This window comes from Hypanus sabinus, chromosome 9 (genome assembly GCF_030144855.1).
Source record: "Hypanus sabinus isolate sHypSab1 chromosome 9, sHypSab1.hap1, whole genome shotgun sequence".
Classification (NCBI taxonomy): domain Eukaryota; kingdom Metazoa; phylum Chordata; class Chondrichthyes; order Myliobatiformes; family Dasyatidae; genus Hypanus; species Hypanus sabinus.
Genome location: NC_082714.1, coordinates 11,047,465 through 11,068,498, shown reverse-complemented (window position 1 = coordinate 11,068,498; position 21,034 = coordinate 11,047,465). Strand labels below are relative to the sequence as shown.

The 21,034-nt window shown below is 41.0% G+C and overlaps 1 protein-coding gene across 1 annotated transcript in view; it reads right to left on the bottom strand.

Annotated features, from left to right (window-relative positions):
* Positions 1 to 21,034, bottom strand: part of LOC132398969 (uncharacterized) — a 126,001-nt gene that overhangs the window by 14,926 nt on the left and 90,041 nt on the right. Inside the window, exons 19-22 of the mRNA XM_059978807.1 lie at positions 11,555 to 11,717; positions 9,208 to 9,357; positions 4,716 to 4,876; positions 953 to 1,126 (exon numbers count right to left, since the gene is read on the bottom strand). Of these exons, the coding sequence (XP_059834790.1) occupies positions 953 to 1,126; positions 4,716 to 4,876; positions 9,208 to 9,357; positions 11,555 to 11,717 (648 nt within the window). The remainder of the gene's footprint in view (positions 1 to 952; positions 1,127 to 4,715; positions 4,877 to 9,207; positions 9,358 to 11,554; positions 11,718 to 21,034) is intronic.

Genomic DNA, 21,034 nt, shown 5'->3' with positions numbered 1-21,034 from the left:
AAACTTCAGCATTATATTCTTGCACTTCCAATCTAGCCCCCAAGAAGTGAATGCCACCATTGCATTTGCCTTCTTTACTACCAACTCAACCCGCAAGTTAACATTTGAGGACTCCTGTATAAGGACTCCCATGTCACTTTGCACATCTGATTTCTGAATTTTCTCCACATTTCGAAAAGAGTTTACGTTTTTATTTCTTCTAACGAAGTACATGACCATACATTTTCCTACACTGTATTCCTTCTGCCACTTCTTTGCCCATTCTCCTAATATGCCCAAGTTCTTCGGAAGGCTTCCTGCTGCATCAAAACTACATGTCCCAATTCTGTCATCCAGATCATTGATGTATAATGTGAAATAAGTGATCCCAACACCATCCCCCATGGAACTCCACAAGTCACCGGCAGCCAAACAGAAAACACCCTTTTTATTCTCACTCTTTGCCTCCTATTGTCAGCCAATCATTTATCCGTGCTAGTATCAATCATTTAATACCATGGGTTCTTATCTTTTTAAGCAACCTTATCTTGTCTTTTGCCTCTCACCCTTCTTAAATATTGGAGTGAGTTTTGCAATTTTTCGGTCTGCCAGAACCATTTTGGAATGTAGTGACTTTTGGAATATCTCCATAAGCTCCTCAGCTAGCTCCTCCTGAACCCTGGGGTGCAGTCCATCAGATCCAGACGACTTATCTACCTTCAGGTCTTTCAGCTTCCCAAACGTCTTCTCTTTATTAATGCTCACTTCTACCACCGAACACTTTCCATACTGCTAGTGTCTTTGACTTCCCTGTCAGCCAGGGTTACCTCAATCTCCTTTTAGAATACAGGAACTTAGAGACAGGAGTTTGAATCCCACCATAGCCCTGAGGGATTAAATTCAAAGTACTTCAATAATTCTGGAATTCTATAAAAAGGGTAACATGCAAACTGTGAGCCATTTGGGAGCGTACCTGTTGCTGCTTTAACATGAATGCATCAATAAAGCTCCTTGGATCATTTGCATTCAGTGTCTGGTAGTTCTTGGTTATGAAGTCTTTGATAAACTGCCAAAGCAATGTTTGATTTTTACACATTTTCTTGTGTGAACCGGGTAGAAATCCCAGAATGGGAAAAGCATTATAAAGCTGTAACGTAAAAACATTGCTGTCAATATTATTGTTCTGAAATAGAAGGAAGTTCTGATGGATATTTGCAACTTCTCACTGTCCCTGGCTATGTTTGCAGCATGTTTCAAAGCAGCCACTGTCATACTAATCCCTGGGACGTCAGTGGCAACACGTCCTAATGACCACAGACCAGGGGCACTCACTCCCATAGTTGCCAAGTGCTTGGGTAGATTGGTCATGTCCCAGATCAAAAATGTCATGCCGGCTACCTTCAACCAGAACCAGTTTGTCTACAAGGTCAATGGATCACCTAAAGATGCCAATTCGATCACCCTTCATACTGTGTTGGAACACGAAGGTCACAAAAGCACCTACATCAGGATGGTTTTGGTTAAATACAACCTGGCCTTTAACAAAACACTACCAAACAAGTGCTGTCAAGCTCCACAATGTAGTTCTTCGCATATCAATCTGTAACTAGATTTTGAACTTCTTCATTAATCTTTCCCAGATGGTGAAACTAGGCAAGTAAACATCAACACCCCACCCCCAACCCTGAATACTAGTGCCCCACAGAGGTATGCACTGAACTCCCTTCTCCACTCTCTCTTCACCTATCCCTGCACTCCTGCTCATGCTGCAAACTCAGTCATCAAATTTCTAGATGACATGACTGTGATTGGCCTAATCACAAGCAATGCCAAACAGAGCGGAGGTGCTGAAACTCTGTCTGATTGGTGCAGGAACTACAACTGATCACTCGACACCAAGAAAACAAAATATGATAATTGACTTCAGGAGGGCAAGAGGTCCTGGCCAAACAAGGCCTGTTATTCATAAATGGTGAGCTAGTGGAACGGGATTCCAGCTTCAGGTTTTTGTGGATGAACATCACTGAGAAGCTGTCTTGGTCCGTCAACACAACTATGATAGTAGGGAAGGCACAGTGGATAGTGAGGAAGACTACCATGGCTTGCAGGGGGATCTGGACCAACTGGAAAAAAATCCGCTGAAAAATGACAGAAGGAATTTAATGCAGACAAGTGCGAGGTGTTACACTTTGGTAGGACCAACCAGGGTAGGTATTGCATGGTGAATGGGAGGGCACTGAGGAACATGGTAGGCCGTTTCAATGGCTCAGCATGGACTAGATGGGCCAAAGGGCCTGTTGCTGATCCTGTACTTTTCTATGACTCTATAATAGTGACTATATTACCTGAGGTGCTTCTGGAGAGCTAATCTGCTCCAAACATTGCTGGGCAACTTTTATCAAAGTGTGATAGAGAGCATACTGACATACAGAATCGCAGGGTTGTACTCGAGCTGCAGCAACACTGATCACACATCATTCCAACGAATGATTAGTGTGGCTCAGCACATCACTGGGACTCAGCTACTGGGCTTGGAGACAATCTACAACTCTAAATGCCAACGGCATGCTCATAACCTCACTAAAGACCCAACCCATCCTGAACACTGTCGGTTCAATTTCCTGCCATCGGGCAGGAGATACAGACACTTTCAGACAAGACAGTAAGACTGGAAAACAGCTTCTTCCCGAGGGTTTTCTGCAGCTGAATAATGTTACACCCCAACTTAACAATGGCATTTGGGTTTTATGGACTATTAAAATCACTTGTTGCACATAAATATGTTTTTTTTTTACAAATTAAGCATTATCACATTCATTGTAAATATCTGCTTTGCATGGGATGGAGTAGCACCGTAATCTCGTTGTTTTGAGCAATGCAAATAAAGTTCTATTCAATGCTGTCAACATCAAAACAAGCAATTGATAATCAATACCAAAAACCTACATGGATTAGAGAAGTGGCAACAAAGCGTTAAAAGTGCTAAATTAGGAGTGTTAGTAAAATCATTGCAGGCACTACCCACTCGGCAAAATAACTTTTCCAAAATCTCCCTTCAGGAAAGTGCTATAAGGCTATTGAAACAAAAATGTCATGCCATCTGAAACATTTCTTCACCCAGGAAGTTAATCTGATCAACCATTCCGGTCGGACCACCCCTACCTTCCTCTATCTATTACCCCCATCACTGCACTGCACTTTAAACACCTTAAACCACTTTTTATAATGCTGTTTACATTGTAAATACACGCTGGTGTTTATACATTTATGAACATTTTATCTCATATTTTTAGTTTAACTTCATTTACATATTTTTTATTCTTTGTTTTGTTAAATGTTGCTGCTCTTTTAGTTGCATGTCGCCCAAACACATCACAGCAAGTTCCTAATACATGCAAATGTACAGTACTGTGCAAAACCTTTAGGCACATATCTATAACTGGGGGTACTGCATATCTTCCCAGTTTTCAAATAACACTTAATATTAGTGAGCTAAAACAAAGCTAAGTGATTCCCCACCATCTTTCTACTTGAACCAATATGTAATACTGTGCAAAAGTCTTAGGCACTATAGCTACACATTTGAGCTTCAGACATTGGCACACTACTGTGTGTGTTTAGCAAATAAAGTTGATCCTTGATTTTAATTACAGTTGTTGATAGGTGTTTATTACCACAGTTGTTCTGATCAGGAATGTATGTCTGAAAGGACAGATCCACAGGGTCCAAAGGCCACGTCTGACCAATGTGTGGAACCACTGGATGGTACACGACGGTGGTTTACTGATAGATCAATGGAGAACATTTCTCTGTCACAGATTCACTAGTTGACTATATAAGTTGCTTTGTTCATGAATTGAAGGGCAGGTACTTGCAAATCCTAAAAATATCTGCTTCGACTTTTTGCAAATAAACTACAATTGAAATAGACTCAGTAGCCACTTTATTGGGCAGCTCCTGCACCTAATAGAGTGTACGCTCATGGTCTTCTGATGCTGCAGTACTTCCAATTCAAAGTTCGATGTGTGTATTCAGAGATGCTCTTCTGCACACCACTGTTGCCATGTGTGGTTATTTGAGGTTACTGTCGCCTTCCTGTCAGCTTGGACCGGTCTGCCAATCCTCCTCTGACCTCTCTCATTAACAAGGCATTCTTGCCCACAGAACCGCTGTCACTAAATGTTTCTTTTTTATTTTTTTCATCGTTCTCTGTAAACTCTGGAAACTGTTGTGTGTGAGAATCCAACAGATCAGCAGTTTCTGAGATACTGAACTCACCCCATATGGCACCAGTAATCATTGCACGGTCAAGGTAACGTTTCCCCCATTCTGATATTTGGTCTGAACAACAACTGAAACTTTTGACCACGTCTGCACTTTTTTTTGCATTGAGTTGCTGCCACATGATTGGATGATCAGATTTTCCATTAACGAGCAAAAGTACAGGTAATGGCACTGAACATGTATTTGTACTTCTGACAAACAATGACGAACAGCCAGAGGGTAGTGAATTTGTGGGATTCAGTTCCACAGGCAGCTGTGGAGGCCAGGCTGTTGTGTGTATTTAAGGCAGAGCTTAATAGGTTCTTGATTGACCATAGCATCAAAGGTTCTGGGGAGAAGACTGGGGAATGAGGCTGAGGAGGGGATAAAGGACCCGCAGTGATTGAAAGGCAGAGCAGACTTGATGGGTCAAATGGCTTAATTCTGCTCCTGTGTCTTATAGACTTATTTACCTGAACCATTGGAGAACCAGCAAGCTGAACATTTTCATTCACTGTCTTAATCAAAATGATGAATGCTTGGTCATCATAATCAAATCTATCACCAAAAACTATGGAACAGATGATATTGCCCACAGCAGCATTTATCTGAATGGCTGGATTAAATTCTTGGCCTGCAGAAACACAGATCATTCATTCACAAATTACTGAAATGCTGAATACTATTTGACTCTTTATTAAGTATCCTCAATAGTCTTTTAATTTCCTCTTTTATTCAGCATATTGCTGGTGTTTTTCACTTATTGATTTCTATATGTTATGTACAGTGCCTATAAAAATTACTTATCCCTCTTTGGAAGTTTTCATGTTTTATTGATTTACAACATTGTATCACAGTGGATTTAATTTGGTTTTTTTGACACTGATCAACACAAAAAGACTCTTTATGTCAGAGTGAAAACAGATCTCTACAAAGCAGCCTAAATTAATTACAAATAATAAACACAAAATAATTGATCGCCTAAGTATTCAGCTACTTTAATATGGCTCATCAAATCATCACTGGTGCAGCCAAATGGTTTTAGAAGTCACATAATTAGTTAAATGGAGATCTATGTTTGGAGACATGTGTGCAGTCAAGGTGTTGCAATTGACTGCAGCAAAAATACACTTGTGCCTATAAGATTCAACTGCTGGTGGGTCAGTACCCTAGGAAAAACTACACCATGAACACAAAAGAATACTCCAAGCAACTCCGTCATAAGGTTATTGAAAAGCACAAGACAGGAAATGGAAAGAAGAAAATGTCCAAGTCACTGACTGTCCCTTGGAGTACAGTTAAGTCAATCATCAAGAAATTGAAAGAATATGGCACAACTGTATATCTGCCTAGAGCAGGCCATCTTGAAAATCTGAGTGACTGTGCAAGAAGGGGACTAGTGAGGGAGGCCACCAAGAGACCTAGGTCAACTCTGGAGGAGCTACAAGCTTCAGTGACTGAGATGGGAGCGACTATGCCTGTAACAACTGTTGCCCGGGTGCTTCACCAGTTGCAGCTTTACAGGAGAATGACAAGGAGAAAGCCACTGTTGAAAAAAAACTCAGATGAAACCTTGGCTAGAGTTTGCCAGAAGGCATGTGGGAGACTCTGAAGTCAGCTGGAAGAAGGTTCTATGTCACGATGAAACCAAAATTGAACATTTTTGCCACAAGACCAAAGTCTATGTTTGGTGTAAGCCGAACACCGCACAGCATCAAAGACACACCATCCCTACTGTGAAGCACGGTGGTGGCTGCATCATGCTGTGGGGTTGATTTACTGCTGCAGGCCCTGGAAGACTTGTGAAGGTAGAGGGTAAAATGAATGCATCAAAATACAGGGAAATCCTGGAGGAAAACTTGATGCAGTCTGCAAGAGAACTGCGACTTGGGAGAAGATTTGCTTTCCAGCAAGACAATGACACAAGCATAAAATCAAAGCTATAGAAGAATGGCTTAAAAACAACAAAGTTATTGTCCTGAATGGCCAAGTCAGAGTCCAGATCTCAATCCAAATGAGCTTTTGTGGCTGGACTTGAAAGCAGCTGTTCACTCACAATCCTCATGCAATCTGATAGAGCTTGAGCAGTTTTGTAAAGAAGAATGGGGAAAATTGCAGTGTCCCAATGTGCAAAGTTGAGAGAGACCTATCCACGCAGACTCAAGTCTGTAATTGCTGCTAAAGGTGCATCTACTAAATACTGACCATTACTTAACCTTTTCTTCTGTAGTGATAATTTCTTTATTTTTCTGGGTTGTACTTTCATTTAAGTTTAGTGGTGTGTACTTCTTATCAGAATTGCATATACTTCTATATAGTGCTGGATCATGTTGTTGTTAATGAAAGTATATCCTTAGAAGTTTTATCTGACCATTGTATAATTCTATGTCTGTTATTCCTCTTCCTCCTTCTCTACAAGATAGTGTTAATCTAAGTGGGTGTGAGTGTTAATTGTGTTTCCAAAATATGTCATTTCAATTCTTATGTTTCTTTGTAAATTTTCCAGATCAGTTTCAGACCAATATTATGCAGAAACAATACATTAATCTCTGTAAATTAAAGTGTTAATTGCTTTTTACTATGGCAGACTTTTTTTAAACCTTTAAGTAAATTCTGTCGGAAGTGTTCCCTTCACACTATACCTATTTTCTTTGCTTGTTGATATCCTAGATACATATATGTTTCATATTGTCAGGGCCCGGTCCGGAACTGCGTTCTGGGTTTTGATCCGGTCCGAGGGCTCCGGACTCCGGGTCCTGCAGTTGTCCCTCCCGTCACCCGTGATCTAGTTAGGACCCTCCTGGCTCAAGGAGACACACCTATGACGTTGAGCTGCAGGTGTTTATAAGGGGCCTTGGGACTGGGACCAGGCGGGTGGTCGTTTTGTTCTGTTTCCCTGCCGGCTCCGAACTCTTCCCTGCATTCTGTATCCTGCCCGGGCTCAAAACTTCTCTTCATCATGCTTCTCTGCCCCGTGCCAGTACTACCAGGTTGGTCCGCTCCCCCACCTTTCTTCCCATGTGCTGGTCCCGCTTCTTCGCTTGTTTGTTTTTCGCACGGTTGCGCTGTCTGCCGGCCGTTTCCGAATTTCCCGTTGTCATGACTGTTGTGTTGGTCACCCTGGACCTATGCCCGTTCCTACCCCCTTGCCTCCATCAGGCAGGTCCGGCCGAACTGCCGCTGCCCGGCAGAGGTTCTGCCCTGTCCTCCTCTTCCACCCGAACCCTGGGATAGTGCCCCGCACCCGCCTAGGGGTCCGCGTCGTGCCCAGGCCTCCGGTGTTTCTGCCTGGGAGGCGGCCCTACCCGGGACATATGCAGCCCGCCCAGGGAAGGCTCTCTTCTGCCCGAACCCTGGGATTGTGCCCCGCCCAGGGAGTGCTCTCGGCCAGCTTATCTAGCCTGCCTGCCTGAACCCCGGGGACCTATCTACCTGAACTCCAACTTCAGGAGCCCACTCCGCTCTGCCTGCCCGAACTCCGGGAGCCCGCTCCGCTCTGCCTTCCAGGACTGAGGGAGCCCGCTCCGCTCTGCCTGCCGAAACTCTGGGAGCCCGCTCCGCTCTGCCTGCCTGAACCCTGAACCTCGGAGACCTGCCTGCCTGAACCCCGGGGACCTGTCTACCTGAACTCGAACTTCAGGAGCCTGCTCCGCTCTGCCTGCCTGACACTCTATCTACCTGAACCCCAGCTCTACCCTTAAGTGCCATGGCATCCCCATCCTGTCCTCCCCCTAGTACTTCAGTGTCTGCGTCCTGCGTTTGGGTCCATCCGGCCCCACCTGACACATATTCATCCATCGGTTGTATTGTTTTATATTCTTCTAGCTCTTTTGCACCTCTCGTTACGTCTACCTACTCCAAAGTTCATGTTTATATCTTTAGAAAATATTTCTACTATTTCTTTATAGTTTATAACCAATTAATAGGATGATATTTTGATAATAGGGTGTCAATTGTGATTTCTCCTTAAGGTAAAGGATATGTTTTACATATTTTCTGAAATTTGGGCACTTTTTCAGGATATTTCAGAAAATTGTTGATATGTACTAATAGTTATGGATGAAATGAAGTAAATTTTTTATACCAATCATCATAAATATTACCATTGCTGCTATTTTTCCAGTTGTGGCTATTTATTATTATTATTATTATTATTATTAGCTGTTTATATTTACACAATTTACATCATTGGTTGCTTGACAGTATTTGAGTGTTTTTCATTGTTCTATTGTGAATGTCTGCAGGAAAATGACTCTCAGAGTACTATCTGGAGATATAATGCATATGTACTTGGGCAACAAATTTGAACTTTCAACTCTTTATTAAGCACCCTGAATTGACTCTTTTTGTTGATGTCTAGCTCTTGACTTTGGCAGCAATGTTTAGGACAAAGACACAAACCATTCAGGTCGGTAGCCAGTGAGCTAAAGGCTGAGCAAACATACACTGAGGACAAGGGCCTTTTCTGGAAAACGAATTTCTGGTACTTTTTAATTACACAGATGAAATTATTCTGCTTCCCATTCTACTGCGGATAGGCTGAGAGAGCTAGGGCATTTGCTTTTGGAGCGAAGGAAGATGGGAGGTGACTTGATAGAGGTTTACAAGAGTTGTTGATAGAGTGGACAGCCAGAGACTTTGTCCAACTGTGGAAATGGCTAATATGAGTGGGAATAAATTTAAGGTGATTGATGGAAAGTACAGAGGAAATGCTAGTAAGTATTCCACAGAGAGTGGTGAGTGCATGGAAAGAGCTGGTAGAGGCAGATATATTAGAGACATTTAAGAAAAGCTTAGATAGGAATATGGACGATCAAAAAATGGACGGCTATGTCAGCGGGAAGGGTTAGATTAATAATCTTACAGTAGGTTAAAAGGACAACACAATATCCTGGGCCAAAGGGCCTTCACTATGCTATAATGTTCTATGTTCCATGTTTTTTATGTTTACTCACTTGGACTTACCCTTATGGGATTCAAACAGTTTTATCAAGAAATCGGCTTCCTCAGTGATTTTATCTTCAATAGTTTTCTTGCCCATCCCAAAGTCCCGTAGGGTGGACATGGTGAACCTCCGCATTTGCCTCCACGATTCGCCGTTTCCAAAAAAAATCCCTATAATTATTGCGACAACTTGTCAATGCAATCTACTACCCAAATTAAAACTGATCAAAAATGAGTAAATATGCTTTCTATCTAATGGAGTTATAGTGGTGACCTATACCGGACTCACGTTAAGCAATTCACTACTCAACTCTTAATTAATTTGGAGCTTTCATTTTAACTCCCCAACACAAATATCAATGGGGCAGCACAGTAGTGTAATGGTTAGCATAAGGCTTTGCAGAACAGGTGACCGGGGTTTATTTCCCACTGTTGCCTGTTAGGAGTTTACAACTTCTGTGATCACGTGGGCCGGAAAAGCCTGTTCTGCAATGTAGCTCAACAAATAATTAATGAAACAATGTTAACCCAGGTTAACAACTTAAGTCATGAATTCTATTCATCCCTCCCTGCCAAAACTGCACCCAAACAGCGAGGAGGAGCATGCGAGGAAGCAGTGATATCTCTTCGGTATGTGGCGGAAGCTTACGAAACAGTAGTGCTTCATGACAGATTTTGGAGTTGGTTGCATCCAATCAGTGAATGGGATTTATTAGAAAGCTGAATAATAATAAGGTAGGAGCAAGCCGAGTGGTCACTGTATGAGTGGGCCAGTGTTGGAGTGCCATTGGCTCATTGGGCTTAGGCAATATCAGGCTGATAAGTTTCCTTTCCTTCTTCTTTATTCTTCATTCCTCATTTGTTAGGGCCCAGTTAGTACGGCAAGGTTGGCTCCAAGGCTGTGTTTAGTTCCGTGTGTGAGATGTGGGAACTTTGGGAGTCCATCTCCCTCCTGGATCACCATATCTGCACCTGGTGCACTGAGCTGCAGCTCCTCATCAAATATGTTAAGGAGCTGGAACTGCAGCTCAATGACCTTTGACCCATCTGGAATAGGAGCTGCAGGAAGCTGGTCGCCCCTAGGTTTCAGGAGTGCGGTATCTGGGTGACTGCATGGAGAAGGAAGGGAAATGGGCAGCCACAGAGTACCCCTGTGGCCTTTACCCTCAATAATAGCTCTGGATACTGTTGAGGGGGATGACCCACTGCATGGAGCCGCTGTAACGGGTCGATGAATACAAGACTGAAAGGTGTTATATATGAGCATCTCCCAAACAATGTCTTATTTGGAAATGATCTCTAGTTCAGCAGATTATCAGTAGATGCCTTATTTTGTTCACTTCTGAGTGTTTTGATCCAGCTGCATCTGATCAAAACCAGTTCACAAAATGGAGGTTGCAGAACAGTCTCACAAAATGGTGGCATCCATTGCTTCTACCACAATGGTCAGAACAAAGACATCTGGTTTGCCATTTTCCATTGTTGTTGACTCATTGTGGTTAGATGTTTTCTTTTATACTTAATTATTTCATGGCCAACAATACAACATACCTACACCAAACACCAAGAAAACACCTCTGTTCTTACATTGCCATTTAACTTCCTAGGTCATGACTGTCCAATCACATGCCTGTACTAGGGATAAATTATGGTACCCAATGCTCCCAATAATCTGCATGTGTATTGTTACTGGGATCAATATTGGCAAAAATAACAGGTAGAACAAAATCTTTTATCACAATCTTTTATAGCACCCTGCTGGAAGTCCAGCTTTGTGACTCATTTCACCCCCCCCCCCCCTCAAATAGTACCACACTCCTTTTGTACCGCACTCATTTTCTACACCAATGAAAATTTCTGCATGAATAAATCACCCGGGTATAATGAGATTATATTGAGCACAGTTTGCAAAGGATTGCAAAGACATTTGAAGATGCTCCCAGCTTCTCACATCATCCACCCCACCTCTCCCCAACCTACCAAATCTCCCCCTCAACTGGTTTCATTTCCAACCTCCCAGTTTCTCACTTCATCCACACTCTTTCTCCACCCACCCACCTTCCCCTCAATTGACTTCCCCTATCACCTTCCATCTTGTATTCCTTCCCCTTACTCCAGCTTTTTATTCTGGCTTCCAACCCCTTTATTTCCAGTCACAATTAAGCTCAGCTTGATATGTTGACTCTTTATTCCTCTCCATTACTCTGGAATTTCAGTACCTGCATAATCTTGTGTGTTCATGTTGTGTCTGAGACCCTTGCAAGCTTTACTCTTTAGAATAACAAGCCTCCAACAAGAACTGAACTGAGCAGAATGAGGATGGAACCAAATGTAACATAGGTTTGATAATAATGATGGTGAGAGTTACCAACGCACTGCGTTACATCATGAATTATCGGGATGTGAGGTCTTCCTGCAAACTGATCTGGATGGTTGATAAGAGCTTCCTTCACTGTCTCGTAGCCAGTCAGGACCACCACTCTCTTTGTCCCAAGCTTGATGCTGAAGATTGGACCATATTTCTCAGACAGCTGAAATAGGAAAAACACGTTTACATCATTAACTTAAACAATTAAATCCTTGTTTTTTTTATATTCAGTTATATTATCACTTCATCAGAAATGGCCACTAGCGTACAGCCCATAAACTACACTCAGTGGCCACTTTATTAGGTACACCTGCTCATTAATGCAAACATCTAATCAGACAATCAGGTGGCAGCAACTCAATGCACAAAAACATGCAGAGATGGTCAAGAGGTTCATTTGTTGTTCAGTCCAAACATGAGAATGGGGGAGAAATAAGTGACTTTGACTGTGGAATTACTGTTGGCACCAGACAGGGTGGTTTGAGTATCTCAGAAGCTGCTGACTTCCTGGGATTTTCATGCACAAAGGTCTCTAGAGTTTACAGAGAGTGGTGCAAAAAGTGAACAAAACATCCAGTGAGTGGCAGTTCTGTGGATAAAAACATACTGTTAATGGGAGAGGACAGAGGGCAATAGCCAAACTTACTTGTTACGTATTCAGGCAACAATAAATATATGAGTTCGGCAAGGGTTTCTTATAACAAACAACACGTTTATTAAACACCGAAAACAAACCCCCCACAAAAGTAAACAAACACTACCGTAACCGGAAACAGCTGCTGAGTGGCAGCCCAAACAGTTCTTAAAGTGATATTGCAAAATCAGTGCTTAAAAGTGGCATTGCCAAAAGTTCGATATGCTCACGGTCCACTTTAAAAGGAGAGACTTTACAAGACGATTTAGGTTCTCTTTCACATCGCTTGGCTTCGATCCCCGACGTCGAACTTCCCACGAAGAATTTACGAAACAGAACGGCTTAAAGGCACTGACCTTTCCTTCTCCACTACCTTCAATCCTTTCTACTTAAACCTAGGGAGTAACACGAAGATAGTCAACGAAATCCTTCCGAATAAGGATCAAACAAAGGTCGGCCCCGTTTCACCGTAGAAAGCGATTCTCCTCGATCTTTAACTTCCAAACTTCCAATCTTCACTCTCCACTGTCTCGAACTAACAGGATCATAAAAAACCTGCTGGCAATGACCTTTTAAACTTTAGGCATTAAATAAAAACTTCATCCTTCAACTAAACTGCGTCATCACTTAAAACACGCAGTGGTATGAAGTCAACCTGGCAAATCCAGCCACGAACTGCCCCTCCTCACAGGGTGGGGTCTACCTTTTATAACCTGTAAAAAAAAACCTGTCACATGATCTCTACTGGCGGGAAAATGACGTCACCACCATTACAAGACCATCACCTCAAGTCCAGTATAGCTTCAACCCCAGTCACGTGACAATGGCTCCACTGTCATGTGTCACGAGTACGTAACACCTCCCTCCAAAAAAACATTTTTGGTCTGACAAGAACAAAAATTTTTAACAATTGCTTACAAGAAAAACAAAGGTATAAATTTTATAACATATACAATACACAACACCATCATATAACAGCTTATAACTCACAATACAGTAGGAGTGTTACAATTAAAAAAAAACCACTCCATAAAAAAAGTACAGTGTACATTCAACATCGAGATAGACAATCAGCAACCACATTATCTTTACCTTTAATATGAGTCATCACAATATTGTACTCTTGTAACATCAAACTTCAACTTAATAATCTTCTGTTTTTGTTTTTCATCTTACTCAGAAAAACTAACGGATTATGATCAGTGTAAACAATAAGTGGTTTTTGAGTTGTACTAACATATACCTCAAAATATTCCAAAGCTAAAACAAGAGATAACAATTCTTTCTCTATTGTCGAATAATTTCTTTGATGCTTATTAAATTTCTTAGAAAAGTAAGCTACTGGATGATCAACCTCATCACCCTCATTCCTTTGCATTAATACTGCTCCTGCAGCCTCATCACTAGCATCCACAGCCAATGAAAAAGGTTTTCCAAAGTCAGGTGCCTTAAGCACAGGTTGTTGACATATCATTGTTTTCAATTTTTCAAATGCTTCTTGACAAGGCACTGTCCATACAAACTTCTCATTCTTCCGCAGAAGGTTACTTAATGGAAGGGCAACATTAGCAAAATTCTTACAAAATTTCCGATAATATCCTACCATTCCCAAAAACCTTCTGAGAGTCTTTTTCCCCGTTGGAGTGGGAATCTCTAAAATTGCCTGAACTTTTGCCTGAACAGGAGCTACCTTACCTTGACCCACAACATAACCAAGGTAAGTCACAGTGGCATGTCCAAATTCACTCTTAGCTAAATTAATAGTTAAGTTAGCTTTTGAAAGCCTTTCAAACAATTTCTCCATCGCAATAATGTGTGCTTCCCAAGCATCATTTCCTGTCACTAAATCATCAATATAAGCATCAGTATCTTTCAATCCCTGAATCACAAAGTTAATCATCCTCTGGAAAGTACCTGGGGCATTCTTCATCCCAAATGGATGAACATTATACTCATATAACCCAGATGGAGTTACAAATGTAGAAATCTCTCTACCTCTGTCCGTTAATGGAACACACCAATACCCTTTCAATAAATCAATCTTTGTAAGGAACTTTGCTTTTCCAACTTTATCTACACAATCATCTACTCTAGGAATTGGATATGCATCTGTTTTCGTTACAGCATTCACCTTCCTATAATCCGTACAAAATCTAATACTACCATCTGGCTTTGGCACCATAACACATGGTGAACTCCAATTTGAGTTAGAATGTCTAATGATATTATTCTCTAATATATATTCAATTTCTTTCCCAGCAAGTTCACATTTTTCCATGTTCATCCTATATGGATGTTGTTTAATAGGTTTGGCATCCCCAACATCTACATCATGTGAAGCTATAGTAGTCCTTCTCGGAACATCTGGAAACAACTCCTTATATTTAAAAATCAACTCCTTCATCTGTTGTCTCTGCTCTAACTGTAAATGTGCTAATTTTTCATCAATATTTTCCAGAATGGTTGAATTTGGTAACCTAACAGAAACAATGTTGGATTTAGAATGAAAGTCAGATGAATCATCTATCATGTTCCTAGTTAAATCAAACTCATTCTCACTAACCACAACAGTCACAGTATCAGATTGTTTCTCAAAATATGGTTTCAACATATTTATATGGCAAAGTTGTGTTGACCTTCTACGATCTGGAGTTTTTACCACGTAATCCACATCATTGATTTTAGACACAATTTCATAAGGACCATGAAATCTAGCTTGTAAAGGATTTGTCTGCACTGGGAAAAGAACCAACACCTTATCTCCAGGCTAAAACATCCTCATCCTAGCTTCTTTATCATACCAAGTCTTCATTTTCTCCTGAGCCAACTTTAAATTTTCCTTAGCTAAGCTACAAGCTTTATGTAACCTGTCCTTAAATTTCAAAACATAGTCCAACAAATTAGTGTGTACTTCCTTACTAATCCACTGTTCTTTCAATAAAGCTAAAGATCCTCTAACTATGCCCAAACACAAGTTCAAATGGACTAAAACCTAAAGATTCCTGTACTGATTCCCTTACTGCAAATAAAAGTAAGTTTATACCCTCATTCCAGTCACTTTCATTTTCTACACAAAATGTCCTAATCATATTCTTGAGGGTAGAATGAAACCTCTCCAAGGCACCCTGCGATTCTGGATAGTATGCAGACGAAGTGATTTGCTTAGCTCCCAATTTATAAACTATCTGTTGAAACAATCCAGACATAAAATTACTGCCTTGATCAGTTTGTATCTCCTTAGGTAATCCAAAATAAGTAAAAAAATTTATAAGGGCCTTTGTCACAGTCTTAGCTTTTATATTCCTAAGTGGTACTGCCTCTGGAAACCTAGACGAAGTACACATGATAGTCAACAAATACTGATAACCAGTTTTTGTCTTTGGTAATGGACCAACACAATCTACAATAACTGAAGAAAATGGTTCACCAAATGCTGGAATAGGTTGTCATGGAGCTACTGGTGTAACCTGATTTGGTTTACCCACAATTTGACAAGTATGGCACGTTTTACAAAACATCGCCACATCTTTTCTTAGACCAGGCCAGTAAAAATGTTTTAAAATCTTGTCCACAGTTTTCCTTACCCCTTGATGTCCACCTAAAGGCACACTATGAGCTAAAGTCAAAATCTCATTTCGATAAACTTTCGGAACAACTACCTGGTAAACAACATTCCAATCCTCACTTGCAGGAATTGTAGGCAGTCTCCACTTCCTCATCAACACTCCTTTTTCCAAGTAATGTCCTACTGGCACCTTATCAATTTCACTATCTAGTAAAACCTGCTCTTTTAATTTTATATTCTCAGAGTCTCTATTCTGCTCTGCTATCATCTCCTTCCGAGACAAAGATAAATCTTTATAGTCAGACTTACTCCAAGAATCTTGTTCAAACAACAAAGATAAGAAAGTCTCTGACACATACTCAAAACTCGAATCCTGAGTTGAACAGTCCTGAATAACAACCTCATTCTGCGCATCAATCTTTTTAGCCATAGCTCTAGTCACAACACAGGAAGAATCTGTGTTAGAATTCAACTCTGGTTCCTCTGACTCCATTGTCAAATGCACTTCAGGAAAAACTTGTCCACCTGCCAAGTCATTACCTAACAATAAAGAAATACCCTTCACAGGTAAGCTATGCTGTAATCCTACTTTAACAAATCCTGTAACTAACCCTCTTTAAATTTACTTTATGTAAATGTACAGGCATAAAATCACTTCCAACACCTCTTATGTAATTTACCTCACCGGTATCAGACTCTTCATTAAACTTCAACACACTGTCTAACATCAGTGACTGAGAAGCACCAGTATCCCTAAGGATTTTTATTGGCACCAGAGTAGATCCTTCTTTCAAGGATACAAACCCTTCAGTTATAAAATGATCATATCCCTTTTTAACTTGGTCAGACTCTAACAAAGCCTCATTTGTGTTTATCAAACCCTGTAACTTTACAGGTGCTTCAGTATGTTGCACACAAGCATCTGGAACTGCTTCCTTCTCTTCCTTTTTCAATTTGAAACAGTTAGCTATTACATGGCTAGGCTTCTTACAATAGTTACAAGTAAGACCAAACTGTCTTTCCTTCACAGGCTTTCCTTTCTCATCAACTTTCTCATTAACCTCCGATTTAATTTCAGATTTACCTGGAGTCTCCATGTTATTTTTCCTCTTAAAATTTCTGCCCTGAGGAAATTTATTCTTATGGATCAAAACATACTCATCAGCTAATCTAGCACAGTCCTGCAATTTATCAGTATCCTTCTCATTTAAGTAGGTCCTTACTTCAACATGAATGCTTCTTTTAAATTGCTCCATTAAAATCAGCTCTCTCAATGTATCATAATCCTCATTTACATTTTCAGAAGAAACCCATCTCTCAAAACACATAGCTTTATCATAGGCAAATTCCACATAAGTTTTTTCCACAGACTTTTTCAAACTTCTGAATCTTTCCCTATATGCTTCTGGGACTAACTCATATGCGTTTAAGATATGCCTCTTTACAATATCATAATCAAATGCTTGCGCAGCTGTTAAAGCTGTGTAAACTTGTCGTGCTTTGCCTTTAATTACACTCTGTAACAACACTGACCATTTATCTTTCGGCCACTCTGACATCCGAGCAGTAGTTTCAAAATGTTGAAAATACCTTTCCACTTCTGTTTCACGAAATGGAGGGACCAATTTAATTTCTTGACTAGCAACAAACGGTTTTTTAGAACCAGAAGACTGATTTCCAGACCTTAATTCCTCCATTGCATATGCAAATTCTCTCTGCTTTTGTTCTGCCTCCAATTTACACCTCTCCAATTTCATTTGTTCGATTTGCAACTGCATCTCCAGATTACTTATTGGAAACGACTCTAAAATCGATTCATCAAAAACACCCGAGACCACATAGTGTGACGCGATTTTTCTCTGTATTACAGCCTTTGATGTAGTCGTCAAAATACCTTTAAGGCACAATCTACTAGCTATCTCAAACACCTCAGTCTTTTTTGCCTTCGCCAACACCTCCGCAGCTGGCGAAGCCAGAAATTCATCAATATTCATTGCTGCCGAATACCACAACAAGCCAAACAAAAGAGCCGAGTAATCCCCGTTTCCAAAACACCGATTTAAAAGTTAGCAAGCATTTAAACTCAAATGATTCAATCCCGGATGAGCCCCCATATTTAATGTTACGTATTCAGGCAACAATAAATATATGAGTTCGGCAAGGGTTTCTTATAACAAACAACACATTTATTAAACACTGAAAACAAACCCCCCCAAAAGCAAACAAACACTACCGTAACCGGAAATAGCTGCTGAGCAGCAGCCCAAACAGTTCTTAAAGTGATATTGCAAAAACAGTTCTTAAAAGTGGCATTGCCAAAAACAGTTCTTAAAAGTGGTATTGCCAAAAGTTCGATATGCTCACAGTCCACTTTAAAAGGAGAGACTTTACATGACGATTTAGGTTCTCTTTCACGTCGCTTGGCTTCGATCCCCGACGTCGAACTTCCCACGATGAATTTATGAAACAGAACGGCTTAAAGGCACTGACCTTTCCTTCTCCACTACCTTCAATCCTTTCTAGTTAAACCTAGGGATTAACACGAAGATAGTCAACGAAATCCTTCCAAATAAGGATCAAACAAAGGTCGGCCCCGTTTCTCCGTAGAAAGCGATTCTCCTCGATCTTTAACTTCCGAACTTCCAATCTTCACTCTCCACTGTCTCGAACTAACAGGATCGTAAAGAACCTGCTGGCAATGACCTTTTAAACTTTAGGCATTAAATAAAAACTTCATCCTTCAACTAAACTGCATCATCACTTAAAACACGCAGTGGCATGAAGTCAACCTGGCAAATCCAGCCACGAACTGCCCCTCCTCACAGGGTGGGGTCTACCTTTTATAACCTGTAAAAAAAACCCGTCACATGATCTCTACTGGCGGGAAAATGTCGTCACCACCATCACAAGACCATCACCTCAAGTCCAGTACAGCTTCAACCCCAGTCACGTGACAAGGGCTCCACTGTCATGTGTCACGAGTACGTAACATACTCAAGCTGACTAAAAGATGACAGTAACTCAAATAACCACATATTACAACAGTGGTGTGCAGAAAAGCATCAATGAATGCACAGCATGTTGAACGTTGAAGTGGATGGGCTACAGCAGCAGAAGCCCACACCGGGTCCCACTCCTGTACCAGATAAAGTGGCCACTGAGTGTACGTCATCCATTCCTAACTCTCCTCTGCACTTGCTTCCACCATTCAGGGCAGTTGAAGGTCTTCATTTTATATATTTATTTGTTTGCTTGTTAATTCATTTTTTTTTAGATATACAGCACAGAACAAGCCCTTCTGGAGCTACAAGCCTCACTACTCAGCAACCCTCCTGGTTAACCCTTGCCTAATCACAGAACAGTCTGTAATGTCCAATTAATGTACTAACCAGTACATCTCTAGACTGTGGAAGCAAACCAGAGCATCTGCAGGAAACCCATGCTCCTCGTGAGGAGGAGGTACAAACTCCTTATAGACAGTGTCGGAACTGAACTCTGAACTCTGATTCCCTGAGCTGTGATACATGAACCACTTTGCTACCACGGCATGCCAAAGTGTTTTATAATTACATTTAAAACATGGATATTCCATGAATCTGCTCTTCCAAATTCACTGTTTCAACTGACTTCTGCCACCTCTATATCCTTCAAGGGCTCTGGGTGATTCTATCCTCTTAAACCTTATATACACTGGCTTTTTATTTTTGACTAAGTTTATAACATTTATATTTCAGATGTTTAAAGTTCAAAGTACATTTATTATCAAAGAATGCATGCAGTACACAACCTGAGATTTGTCTTCCCACAGACAGCCACAAAAGAACAAAACACCATGGAACCCGTTCAAAGAAAACATCAAACACTCAATGATCAAGTGGCAAAGAACAAAGGAAAAAGATAGAATATAAAACATCAAAACCATTGAAACAGTCAAGGAAAGTTCAGCTTAGTTCCACTTAGCACTGTGTAGTTCATTGCCTGCAAGCCGCAGAGCCTGTCCTCGCTGATGAAAATCACACAAACTAGCAATAAGAAAGGAGTCAAATCACAAGCAAGTAACCAGAAGCCAGAAATACATATAACATGAACTGCAGGGTCCTCTAAAAGCAGCCAGAAATGGAGTCAATCATTGACACGTACCAGGTTTATTGGCATCCAGACCACACACTCAGCTGGTAAACCTCCATCGACCTCCTTCACAGATGAAAAAGCACCAGATTGCTTAATTGACCCAAAAAGACACCATCAAAATGTAAATCGCAGGTTCCAATTGGACTTAGCTTAATAAAATAATCATCTTTGATAGAAGAAGTAAAAGAAATAGTTTTGTGAGCTGTCTGAAGGACAATGCCATTGGTCACATTGTATGCTGGCACCATCTTCTTCACCTGAACAGGAACCTTTATCATTTCTGTACATTTCAATTGTAAGGATAGAGTACACTATTAATGGCAAGACCCTTATTGGTATTGATGAGAAGAGGGATCTTGGGGTCCAAGTTCATTGCCCCCTGAAAGTGGCGACATAGGTCTATAGGATGGTTCAGATGGCAGATAGCATGCTTGCCTTTGTCAGTCAAGGTATCGAGTTCAAAGTTCTGGAAATTATTTAAAAAACTCTAGTTAGGCTGTATTTCTTTCAGTTCTGGTTCCCCATTATTAGAAGGATGTTGAGGCTTTGGAGAGGGTGCAGACGAGGTTTACCAGAATGTTGCCTCATTAGAGAGCACGTGCTATCATGAGTGCCAGGTTCAGGTTTGAGTTGCTTCCTCTGTCGAACCAGAGGCTGCGGGGGGATGTGATGGAGCTTTATAAGATTATGAGAAGCACAGATAGAGTGGACAGACAATAACTTTCTCTTTAGGTTGAAAGGTCTAATGCTAGATGACATGCATTTAAGGTGAAGTAGGCTAATTTCAAAGATGTGAGAGGCAAAATTTTTACAGAGAGAGTAGTGGATGCCTGCAATAGACAATAGACAACAGGTGCAGGAGTAGGCTATTCGGCCCTTCGAGCCAGCACCGCCATTCACTGTGATCATGGCTGATCATCTCCGATCAGTATCCCGTTCCTGCTTTCTCCCCATATCCCTTGACTCCACTATCTTTAAGAGCTCTATCTAACTCTTCCTTGAAAGCAACCAGAGAATTGGCCCCCACTGCCTTCTGAGGCAGAGTATTCCACAGACCCACAACTCTCTGCCTGTAATGTGCTGCCTGGGGTGATGATACATTAGGGACTTTTAAGAGACGTTAAGATAGGCCAATGAATGTGAGGGAAAT